The 13,433-nt window shown below is 41.9% G+C and overlaps 1 protein-coding gene across 1 annotated transcript in view; it reads left to right on the forward strand.

Moving 5' to 3' along the window:
* The window catches only part of tmem8b (transmembrane protein 8B), a 251,306-nt gene that overhangs the window by 117,198 nt on the left and 120,675 nt on the right, over positions 1-13,433 (forward strand). Inside the window, exons 4-5 of the mRNA XM_036936604.2 lie at positions 7,632-7,765; positions 12,740-13,047. Of these exons, the coding sequence (XP_036792499.2) occupies positions 7,632-7,765; positions 12,740-13,047 (442 nt within the window). The remainder of the gene's footprint in view (positions 1-7,631; positions 7,766-12,739; positions 13,048-13,433) is intronic.

A 13,433-nucleotide genomic window follows, 5' to 3' on the forward strand; every position in this document is an offset into this window, starting at 1 on the left:
TATTTTACGTTTTTAAGTTCACCTGAGTGATTAGGAACACTTAAGTGGTGAGCCATGACTTCCTGTTTCACTGGGGTATAAATATGAGGAGACACACCGGCCATGATGAGAGTCCTTTAGGTGCCTTTTGGCAAACTCCAAGTGGCCTGTCATGTGCCTTTTACTGAGGAGTGGCTTCTGTCTGGCCACTCTACCATAAAGGCCTGATTGGTGGAATTCTGCAGAGATGGTTGTCCTTCTGGAAGGTTCTCCCATCTCAACAGAGGAACTTTGGAGCCAAGGCCCTTCTCGACTGAATGCTCAGCTTGGCTGCGGCCAGCTCTAGGATGAGTCTTGGTGGTTCCAAACTTCTTCTGTTTAAGAATGATGGAGGCCACTGTGTTCTTGGAGACCTTCAATGCTGCAGAAATGTTTTGGTACCCTTCCCCAGATCTGTGCCTCGACACAATCCTGTCTCGGAGCTCTACGGACAATTCCTTCGAACTCATGGCTTTTGCTCTGACATGCACTGTCAACTGTGGGACAACAGGAGGACTCCAGTCAAGTTCTAGAAACATCTCAAGGATGATCAATGGAAGTGCAGGATGCACTTGAGCTCAATTTCGAGGCTCATTGGACCACAGAGTGAAGGGAAAGCAGCCAACAAGTGCTCAGCATTTGTGAGAACTCCTTCAAGACTGTTGGAAAAGCATTCCAGGTGAAGCTGGTTGAGAGAATGCCAAGAGTGTGCAAAGCTATCATCAATGAAAAGTGTGGCTACTTTGAAGAATCTAAAATATAACATATATTTTCATTTGTTTAACACTTTTTTGGTTACTACATGATTCCATATGTGTTATTTCATAGTTTTGACATCTTCACTATTATTCTACAATGTAGAAAATAGTAAAAAATAAAGACAAACCCTTGAATGAGTAGGTGTGTCCAAACTGTTGACTGGTAATGTATTTGAAACTAATCCACTGATTCCGCCTCAATCATTATCACAGCCTGTTCTCCCTAATTAAGGTGCCACCAACCTTCTGTGATATCTAGTATACTTTGACACAAGGGCAGAACGGGAGGATGATTGGCAGGAGTTCTAATGAAGTTGGTCCAGTTGGTACTTACACCAGATCATATTCTTTTGAATATTGGCCAATAGTAAAGCAGTACATTTGGAAGTGCCAATCCTCCATCTTATCCCCTTCTTTCTACCTATCCTAGGTGATAAAATACCTGATGAGCCTATCTGGTAAAAAATGATTTCAGAAGAAAGATCGGAAGACATTGAAAAAGGTATAGAAATGTTAATTTTAACAGATTGGATTCTGCCAGCTAAGGAGGGAGGCAGACTATCCCAGCATTGTAAATCTACTTTAACTCGTGTGACTAATCTTGGAAAGATAGTTTTATGGAGAGTTGCTAGAGAATGTGTTATATTCACACCTAAATAGTAAAAACCAGAGGGCGACAAACGGAAAGGCCATGGGGAATTAGCTTGGCAGCGGGGTTAATCGCAAAACATTAACTTTTCTGAATGTTCAATCTGTAACCTGAGAATGATCCAAATGTGTTATATGCTATCGACAGAGGTTACATGGTGATATGTAATAGTAGGTCAGTAGTGACACTTTGTGATTCCAGTGAATTATGGTGATCATTTTAAGGCCAAAGAAAGCTGTTCGTAAGTGCAAAAAGGAGCGGGGATATAGTGCACCCTTGACAGGTTCCTCTGGAGAGGGGGAAGCATTTTGAATGTTTAGAGTTGGTGTGCATGCTATCTGTTGGAGTAGAATAGAGCAGATGTATCTATGAGATAAAATTGGACCCAAAATCAAATCTTCATACAATCTTAAATACATTTTCCCACTCCACCCGGTCGAAAGCCTTCTCCGGATCAAGAGAAACAACAATTTCGGGGTCTGGAGAAACAAAAAGAGAGAGTATAACGTACATTGGAAAATAGTTGTCGCTCTTTGCATACAGGTTTGTGCCGTGGGGGAGATCTTCGTGGGCTATACTCAGCCTTGTCTCAGGGTAGGAAGTTGGTGGTTTGAAGACATCCCTCTAATGGTGTGGGGGCTGTGCTTTGGCAAAGTGGGTGGGGTAGTATCCTGCCTGTTTGACCCTGTCCGGGGGTATCATTGGACGGGGCCAGTGTCTTCCGACCCTTCCTATCTCAGCCTCCAGTATTTATGCTGCAGTAGTTTATGTGTCGGGGGGCTAGGGTCAGTCTGTTATATCTGGAGTACTTCTCATCCGGTGTCCTGTGTGATTTTAAGTATGCTCCCTCTAATTTTCTCTCTCTCCCTCCCCTCCCCAAGGACCTGAGCATTGGGACCTAGGACCATGCCCCAGGACTGCCTGGCCTGATGACTCCTTGCTGTCCCCAGTCCACCTGGTCGTGCTGCTGCTCCAGTTTCAACTGTTCTACCTGCGGCTATGGAATCCTGACCTGTTCACCGGACGTGCTACCTGTCCCAGACCTGCTGTTTTCGACTCTCTCTTCCGTAGCTGCTGTCTAACTCTGAATGCTCAGCGATGAAAAGCCAACTGACATTTACTCCTGAGGTGCTGACCTGTTGCACTCTCTACAACCACTGTGATTATTATTATTTGACCATGCTGGTCATCTATAAACGTTTGAATATCTTGGCCATGTACTCTTATAATCTCAACCCGGCACAGCCACAAAAGGACTGTCCACCCCTGGTTCCTCTCTAGGTTTCTTCCTAGACTCCTGCCTTTCTAGGGAGTTTTTCCTAGCCACCGTGCTTCTACACCTGCATTGCTTGCTGTTTGGGGTTTTAGGCTGGGTTTCTGTACAGCACTTTGAGATATCAGCTGATGTAAAAAAGGGCTTTATGAATAAATTTCATTTTATTGAATGAAGCCCGTTTGATCATCAGATATGATGGTAGGGATCCACCACCTTCTGCCAGATCTTGAGTTTAAGTTAGTGAACATATCTAATAGTAATGGGGCGAGTTGATCTGAGAATTTAGTTTTTAATCGACTGGGAAGCCGTCAGGGCCTGGGGCTTTGTCATTTTGCATTAACTATCTCATCAAGATGCACAGGGTTGTCCAGCACATGTCCATATCAATGGATGGAATATCCAAGTTATCTAAAAAGTTATCCATATTATCAGATGGATTTGTAGAGAATAAAATGAATAAAAAGTTGAATTAATATTATATTAACTTGTAAGATTACGGGAAGAGAGCTGAGAGATAAGATGATGGAGGAAACATGGCACCATCCCTATGGTGAAGCATGGTGGTGACAGCATCGCTGTGGGGATGTTTTCAGTGGCAGGGACTGGGAGACTAGTCAGGATTGAGGGAAAGATGAACGGAGCAAAGTACTGAGATCCGTGATGAAAACCAGCTCCAGAGCGCACAGGACCTCAGACTGGGGGTGAAGGTTCACCTTCCAACAAGACAAAAGCCCTTAGAACACAGCCAAGACGACAGCCCTAAGCACACAGCCAAGACAACGCAGGAGCAACTCTCCCCATTCAACCTGACAGAGCCTGAGAGGATCTGCAGAGAAGAATGAGAGAAACTCCCTAAATACAGGTGTTTCAAGCTTGAGGCGTCAAACCCAAGAAACCTGGAGGCTGTAATCGTATCATACCCAAGAAGACTGGAGGCTGTAATCGCGTCATACCCAAGGAGACTGGAGGCAGTAATCACGTCATACCCAAGAAGACTGGAGGCTGTAATCGCGTCATACCCAAGAAGACTGGAGGCTGTAATCGCGTCATACCCAAGAAGACTGGAGGCTGTAATCGCGTCATACCCAAGAAGACTGGAGGCTGTAATCGCGTCAAACCCAAGAAGACTGGAGGCTGTAATCGCGTCATACCCAAGAAGACTGGAGGCTGTAATCGCGTCAAACCCAAGAAGACTGGAGGCTGTAATCGCATCATACCCAAGAAGACTGGAGGCTGTAATCGCGTCATACCCAAGGAGACTGGAGGCAGTAATCGCGTCATACCCAAGAAGACTGGAGGCTGTAATCGCGTCATACCCAAGAAGACTGGAGGCTGTAATCGCGTCATACCCAAGAAGACTGGAGGCTGTAATCGCGTCATACCCAAGAAGACTGGAGGCTGTAATCGCGTCAAACCCAAGAAGACTGGAGGCTGTAATCGCGTCATACCCAAGAAGACTGGAGGCTGTAATCGCGTCATACCCAAGAAGACTGGAGGCTGTAATCGCGTCATACCCAAGAAGACTGGAGGCTGTAATCGCGTCAAACCCAAGAAGACTGGAGGCTGTAATCGCGTCAAACCCAAGAAGACTGGAGGCTGTAATCGCGTTAAAGCCCCTTTTACTGGTTCAAATAGTCGATCAATCAGCCTGTTACCTTTAGTACAGTACAGGAAAACATTGTGTTTGATCAGATATAATGCTACTTCCCAGTAAATAAATTGACAATAGTCTTTCAGCACACTTATAGGAACGGACATTCAACCAACAAGCACAGCATTTACACAAATGACAGATGGTTGGCTGAGAGAAATCGATGATAAAAAGATTGTGGGAGCTGTTTTGTTAGACTTCAGTGCAGCTTTTGACATTATCGATCATAGTCTGCTGCTGGAAAAACGTATGTGTTATGGCTTTACATCCGCTGCTATAACATGGATAAAGAGTTACCTGTCTAACAGAACACAGAGTGTGTTCTTTAATGGAAGCCTCTCCAACATAATCCAGGTAGAATCAGGAATTCTCCATGGATCATCTGGAGCGTCAGGCACGTGACTGATTGGCTGGTCTGTCAGTTCAACAATCAGCTGGAGTGTCAAGCATGCGACTGATTGGCTGGTCTGTCAGTGGTTGAGGGATAGAGACAAATTTGAGGACAGTGACAGTCAATACCGCCTTGCACACTCTTGCCTGATCTAGGGTGTAATCATTAGTCTAACAGTTGCAAACGAGAGTTTCTATAGGACAAATTCAGGTATATTATCGCCGTTTCATTCGATTTGCTTCCGTTTAAGAAACGTTTTTTTAAACAGAATCAGCGGAATGAATACACCCCTGATCACGAGGAAACACAGTTCACTCTCATAGCAGCCACGTTGTATTCCTTCTCTTCCTTTCGCTTGTGGACTTCTATGCACAACACGTCAGCTGTACGTGACCAGGAGAAAAAACCTTTCCAAGCCAAACCGCTACACACAGCCTACATCGTTGTCACCATATTAGATAAAGTAACGTCATAGTCAATATAGCTAATAGAACTAATGTGTTAGTAAACCTGCTACAAACATGTACCGTTACAGTGTACAGTCAGTAAGCAGTTACACCTGGTGGCAATAAATTAATACATTTCTCTCTTGCTTCTCCTTCATTTTGGAACAAATTCATTTGTTCAAAGCTGTTCAATTGTTGTCTTTCTTTCTCTTTAAGGCAACTACTCACCACAATTTATGCACTGCAGTGCTAGCCAGCTGTAGCTTATGCTTTCAGTACTAGATCCCTTCTCTGATCCTTTGATTGGGTGGACAACATGTCAGTTCATGCTGCAAGAGCTCTGATAGGCTGGAGGACGTCCTCTGGAAGTTGTCATAATTACTGTATAAGTCTATGGAAGGAGGTGAGAACCTCCTAGGTTTTGTATTGAATTCAATGTACCCAGTGGAGGATGGAAACTAGCTGTCCTCCGGCTACACCATTGTGCTACCCTACAGAGTGCTATTGAGGCTACTGTAGACATTTGCTAAACAGTGTTTTAATCAGTTATTTGGTGACGTGATTATATTTAGTGTAGTTTTATCTAAAAAGGATAACTTTTTAAATGTTTTACAATTGACATTTTTATGAAATTCACTGAGAAGGATGGTCCTCCCCTTCCTCCTCTGAGGAGCCTCAACTGATACATAGACATTCAGTTGTATAATTGACTACGTATCCCCCTTTCTCCACTTTAATAATGTTTACCTACTGCTTTACTCATTTCATATGTATAAACTGTGTTCTATTCTAATATAGACTGAATATTAGTCAATGCCACATCGACATCACTCGTCTTAGTTTATGTATTTATTAATTCCATTATTTTACTTTTAGATTTGTGTATTGTTGTGAATTGTTAGATACTAATGCATTTATCTACACCGATAATAACATCTGCTAGGATTTGATTTGATAAATATGTGTATGTGACAAATAAAAATTGATTTGATTTGTAGCGTGATTCATTACTACAGAAAATGCTTTTCCACTGCTCCAGAGTCCAATGGTGGGGAGCTTTACACCACTCCAGCCCACGCTTGGCATTACGCATGGAGATCTTAGGCTTGGAAACTGGCCATGGAAACCCGTTTCATGAAGCTCCCGACGAACAGCTTGTGCTGACGTTGTTTCCAGGGGCAGTTCGGAACTCAGTAGTTAGTGTTGCAACCGAGGACAGACGATTTTGACATGCTACAGTACGCACTTCAGCACTCGGCGGTCCTGTTCTGTGAGCTTGTGTGGTCTACCACTTCGTGTCTGAGCCGTTGTTGCTCCTAGACGTTTCCTCTTTATAATACAGCACTTAGAGTTGACTGGGGGCAGCTCTAGCAGGGCAGAAATTTGACGAGCTGACTCGTTGGAAAAGTGGCATCCTACCTTCTCTACCTCTCTTATTCTCTACCTCTCTACCGCTCTACCATCTTATCTCTCTACCCTCTCTACCTCTCTACCCTCTCTACCTCTCTACCCTCTCTACCTCTCTACCCTCTCTAACTCTTTACCCTCTACCCTCTCTACCTCTCTACCTCTCTAACCTCATACTCTCTCTACCCCTCTACCTCTCTACCCTCTCTACCTCTCTACCCTCTCTACCTCTTTAGCCTCTCTACCTCTCTACCCTCTCTACCCTCTCTACCTCTACTTCTCTACCTCTCTCCCCTCTCTACCTCTCTACCTCTCTACCCTCTCTAACTCTTTACCCTCTACCCTCTCTACCTCTCTACCTCTCTAACCTCATACTCTCTCTACCCCTCTACCTCTCTACCCTCTCTACCTCTCTACCCTCTCTACCTCTCTACCCTCTCTACTATCTCTACCCTCTCTACCCTCTCTACCTCTCTACCCTCTCTACCCTCTCTACCTCTCTACCCTCTCTACCCTCTCTACCTCTCTACCATCTCTAACCTCTCTACCCTCTCTACTTCTCTACCCTCTCTACCCTCTCCACCCTCTCCACCCTCTCTCCCTCTCTACCTCTCTCTCCCTCTCTACCTCTCTACCCTCTCTACCTCTCTACCCTTTCTACCCTCTTTACCCTCTCTACCCTCTCTACCCTCTCTACGTCTCTGCCCTCTCTGCCTCTTATAGTACAGTAACAGCTGCAATCAGCTATCTTTCTGAAAAGGGTTTGCTAACAAAAATATTTTTTCCTCTCCTCACCCCTCTTGTCCTCCCCCTCCTCCCCCCTATTGTCTTCCCCCTCCTCCACCAATCCGCGCCACTCCTCTCCTCTCCTCCCACTCCTCCTCCCCTCATCTCCTCTACTCACCTCTCACCTCTCTCCTTCCCTCTCCTCCCCTCCCCCTCTCTCCTTCCCTCTCCTCCACTCCCCCCTATGCTTGCCTCTCCTCTCATCTCCTCTCCTCTCCTCTCCTCTCCTCTCCTTCTCCTCTCCTCTAGGGTCTGTATGAGGAGTGTCAGTATCTCTTCCAGCCCCAGCTCATCGTTCAGAGACTGATAGGGATCTCTGTTCTCTATCCTGGTTACTTCATAGAACAGATGGTTCCTGCCCACAACAGATCTGTGCTCTACAAGTACGTCTACTCTACCCGATCCCTATTGTGACATCACTATCTGTCTGTCTGTCTGTCTGTCTGTCTGTCTGTCTGTCTGTCTGTCTGTCTGTCTGTCTGTCTGTCTGTCTGTCTGTCTGTGTCTGTCTGTCTGTCTGTCTGTCTGTCTGTCTGTCTGTCTGTCTGTCTGTCTGTCTGTCTGTCTGTCTGTCTGTCTGCCTGTCTGTCTGTCTGTCTGTCTGTCTGTCTATTCAATTCAATTAAATTTAAATTCAAATAAATTTCAATTCAATTAAATATGTTAACATTGCCAAAGCAAGTGAAATAGATAATAAACAAAAGTGAAATAAACAATACAAATTAACAGTAAACATTACACTCACAAAAGTTCCAAAAGAATAAAGACATTTCAAATGTCATATTATGTGCAAATAGTTAGAGTACAAAAGGGAAAATAAATAAACATAAATATGGGTTGTATTTACATTGGTGTTTGTTCTTCACTGGTTGACCTTTTCTAGTGCCAACAGGTCACACATTTTGCTGCAGTGATGGCACACTGTGGTATTTCACCCAATTTAAATTCTTTGTGGGTCTTTGTAATCTGAGGGAAATATGTGTCTCTAATATGGTCATACATTTGGCAGGAAGTGCAGCTCAGTTTCCACCTCATTTTGTGGGCAGTGTGCACATAGCCTGTCTTCTCTTGAGAGCCGTGTCTGCCTACGGCGGCCTTTCTCAATAGCAAGGCTATGCTCACTGAGTCTGTACATAGTCAAAGCTTTCCTTAATTTTGGGTCAGTCACAGTGGTCAGGTATTCTGCTGTACTCTCTGTGTAGGGCCAAATAGCATTCTAGTTAGTTTTTTTTGTTAATTCTTTCCAATGTGTCAAGTGATTATCTTTTTGTTTTCTCATGATTTGGTTGGGTCTAATTGTGTTGCTTTCCTGGAGGTTTGTTTGTGTTTGTGAACAGAGCCCCAGAACCAGCTTGCTTAGGGGACTCTTCTCCAGGTTAATCTCTCTGTAGGTGATGGCTTTGTTATGGAAGGTTTGGGAATCGCTTCCTTTTAGGTGGTTGTAGAATTTAACGGCTCTTTTCAGGATTTTGATAATTAGTGGGTATCGGCCTAATTCTGCTCTGCATGCATTATTTGGTGTTCTACGTTGTACACGGAGGACATTTTTGCAGAATTCTGCATGCAGAGTCTCAATTTGGTGTTTGTCCCATTTTGTGAAATCTTGGTTGGTGAGCGGACCACAGACCTCACAACCATAAAGGGTAATGGGTTCAATAACTGATTCAAGTATTTTTAGACAGATTCTAATTGGTATGTTGAAATTTATGATTATAATTGGGATGTTGAATTTCATGTTCCTTTGATCTCATAAAAGGCCATTCTTGCCTTGTCTCTCAGATCGTTCACAGCTTTGTGGAAGTTACCTGTGGTGCTGATGTTTAGGCCGATGTATATATTGTTTTTTGTGTGCTCATGGGCAACGGTGTCTAGATGGAATTTGTATTTGTGGTCCTGGCAACTGAATCTTTTTTGGAACACCATTATTTTTGTCTTACTGAGATTTACTGTCAGAGCCCAGGTCTGACAGAATCTGTGCAGAATATCTAGGTGCTGCTATTGGCCCTTCTTGGTTCATTTCCGATTTCAAGGAGGAAGTCTGGGTTCCTGCTCTTTAGGCCAAAGGCACATGACCTCAGACCTTGTATATTCCAGGATGAGATAGTAAAAGCTTTGTGTCTAGTGTTGTTTTGTTTGGTTTGGGCTCGGACCATCACAGTAGGTGTGATTTGAGCATCTGATGCTACCTCTTAGATCGCAGGATGGGGCTTGGGCAGGTGTTGTCTCTCTCCTTCTCAATTCAATTCAATTTCAGGGCTTTATTGGCATGGGAAACATATGTTTACATTGCCAAAGCTAGTGAAATAGATAATAAAATAAAGTGAAATAAACAATAAAAATGAACGGTAAACATTACACTCACAAAAGTTCCCGAAGGAATAGAGACATTTCAAATGTCATATTATGTCTGCCTGGGAACACTGTATACTGTATACTGTAGTGTTATAACGATGTGCAAATAGTTAAAGTACTAAAGGGATAACTATCTCTCTCTGTCTCTCTCTGTCTCTCTCTCCCTGTTTCTCATTCTCTCATTCTCTCTCTCTCTCTCTCTCTGTCTCTCATTCTCTCTCTCTCTCTCTCTCTCTCTCTCTCTCTCTCTCCCCCTCTCTCTCATTATCTCTCTCATTATCTCTCTCTCCCCTGTCTCTCTCTCCCTCTCCCTCCCTGTCTCTCTCCCCTGTCTCTCTCTCTCCCTCTCCCTCCCTGTCTCTCTCTTTCTCTCTCTTTGTCTCTCTCTCCCTGTTTCTCATTCTCTCTCTCTCTCGCTCTCTGTCTCTCATTATCTCTCTCATTATCTCTCTCTCTCTCCCACTCTCTCTCCCTGTCTCTCATTCTCTCTCTCTCCCCGTCTCTCTCTCTCCCTCTGTCTCTCTCTTTCTCTCTCTTTGTCTCTCTCCATTTTCTCTCTCTCTCTCTCTCTGTCTCTGTCTCTGCCTCTCTCTCTCTTTTTTTAATGCTGGGACTAACTGTGTATGCTGGGTCAATTCAACAACATACAGAGAGTTTGCATAGTGTTATTCATTCTAAATCTGTTCTCTTCTAAAGCTTAGAAAACATTCACTTGGTAGGACTACTGAATGTCAATGAACTAGGAACGAGAATGATTTGTTTGAATTAATCAGGTGTGAAACGAGCCCAATGGAGTGGAAGCTAGCTAATGAAGGAAACATTAATTACTTATTATTTATTATTTTTAATTTTCAAATGGAAAAATCTACATTCATAATAACCTGTTTATCTGAATGCCTTTAATACTATATAGAAAACAATTAATGTTGCCATTTCTTCTGTTGTTTAAGCTCTGCAGCGATACATCATCCCATCTGGTTTAAACTTTCGTTGGTTCGTTTGATGTGCAACATAAGGCTAAACTAATTGGACTGAAAGGACAAATAGAAAACAGCTAACTGATAGTCCTTTGGATGAAAACAAAAACATTTACTTTCTCAGTAATCAAAGCATAGAGTTAATCTTCACATTTCCACAATGTTGTACAGATAATTCATCCTAATTTGGTATATTTTGAATAATGTCAATATTTTCTAGAAGAAAGGATGCCTTTTCTGTCCCCTAACGATCAATCAGTACAATGGGGCTATAATAATGCTGATAATGATAATAATAATGATGATCATAAATAATGATGATGATAAATAATGATGATGATAAATAATGATAATAATGATAAATAATGATAATAATGATAAATAATGATAATAATGATAAATAATGATAATGATGATAAATAATGATAATAATGATAAATAATGATGATGATAAATAATGATGATGATGATAAATAATGACAATGATAATAAATAATGATAATGATGATACATAATGATAATTATGATAAATAATGATAATGATGATGATGATGATGATAAATAATGATAATAATGATAAATAATGATAATGATGATACATAATGATAATTATGATACATAATGATGATGATGATGATGATAAATAATGATAATGATGATAAATAATGATGATAATGATAAATAATGATAATGATGATAAATAATGATGATGATGATAAATAATGATGATGATGATAATTAATGATAATAAATAATGATAATGATGATAAATAATGATAATTATGATAAATAATGATGATAAATAATGATAGTGATGATAATAATGATGATAGTGATGATAATAATGATCATAGTGATGATGATGATGATGATGATGATGATGATGATGATAGTGATGATGATGATAGTGGTGATGATGATGATGATAGTGATGATGATGATGATAGTGATGATAGTGGTGATGATGATAGTGATGATGATGATGATGATGATGATGATGATGATGATAATGATGATAGTGATGATGATGATGATGATGATGATGATGATAGTGATGATGATGATGATGATGATGATAGTGATGATGATGATGATAGTGATGATGATGATGATAGTGATGATGATGATGATGATAGTGATGATGATGATAGTGATGATGATGATGATGATGATGATGATGATGATGATGATGATAGTGATGATAGTGATGATAGTGATGATGATGATGATAGTGATGATGATGATGATAGTGATGATGATGATGATAGTGATGATGACGATAGTGATGATGATGATGATAGTGATGATGATGATGATGATAGTGATGATGATGATGATGGTGATGATGATGATGATGATGATGATAGTGATGATGATGATGATGACGATAGTGATGATGATGATGATAGTGATGATGATGATGATGATAGTGATGATGATGATGATGATGATGATGATGATAGTGATGATGATGATAGTGATGATGATAGTGATGATGATGATGATGACGATAGTGATGATGATAGTGATGATGATGATGATGATAGTGATGATGATGATGATGATGATGATGATGATGATGATAGTGATGATAGTGATGATAGTGATGATAGTGATGATGATGATGATAGTGATGATGATGATGATGATGATGCAGAACATTACTGCATGTGTCTTTATTAACTCCTTTCTAGATCAGCCTGTGTTGATGCATATTATGAATTTATTTAGTCTGTTAAACACAAAAATAACTATGTTTTAAGTGATAATTTTAGACTGGTCTGGAGCAGAAAAAGAAAGTAACTTGATCCATGCTCTACCTATGTTTTCCAGCACACAGCTTTCACCTACAGTAGTGTCTATAACGGTCTACTGTACTTTAAACAACATGTATGCTTCTCACCATGGGGCAGAATGAGGCCCAACCCTCTCAAACAGTCTCACTCTTCAGGGCTAATTAACTTTTCATGTAAATACTGTACCGCAATTTCAGATATAATGCCAATGTGTTTTTATTATCATTTGCAGAGTGTTCATCCCCAGTTACGTGTCCAGTGTAAAAGTCCAACTGGCTAACTGCAGCACACACCCCAGAGACCAACCATCCAGGGGACAGACGCGAGACAGAGACAGTACTGGAGACAGCTGTTCTGTTGTCTTAAAGATCCGAGCCAGGGCTCCTCCAGTCCACAACTCATCAGCTCTGGACTGCAGGGAGTGGTCACCCTGTGAGCTTGACACACCCCTTCCTGCCTGGGAACACTGGTACTACATCCTGGTGGAGCGTTACCTAAGCAACCAGGACGTATACTTCCGCATCGGTGTGCAGGTCACAGGTAGGCAGTGATGGTTTGTTTCTTTCCCTGTCTCTTGTCTCTGTGTTGTGCAGAGGTTTGAGGCCTCATTTGGGTTGTATGTCTAGTCGGTGAGATCAAAACCAATCTCCGTGAATCTCTATAGTGGGACATAATATTGAGAGTGTCCTGTTATGTCTGTGACCTAACGAGGGAGTGTCCTGTTATGTCTGTGTCCTAACGAGGGAGTGTCCTGTTATGTGTGTGTCCTAACGAGGGAGTGTCCTGTTATGTGTGTGTCCTAATGAGGGAGTGTCCTGTTATGTCTGTGTCCTGTTGTGTGTGTCCTAACGAGGGAGTGTCCTGTTATGTCTGTGTCCTGTTGTGTGTGTCCTAACGAGGGAGCGTCCTGTTATGTGTGTGTCCTG

Source organism: Oncorhynchus mykiss, chromosome 11 (assembly GCF_057628025.1).
Source record: "Oncorhynchus mykiss isolate SJ-2025 chromosome 11, ASM5762802v1, whole genome shotgun sequence".
NCBI classification, from domain to species: domain Eukaryota; kingdom Metazoa; phylum Chordata; class Actinopteri; order Salmoniformes; family Salmonidae; genus Oncorhynchus; species Oncorhynchus mykiss.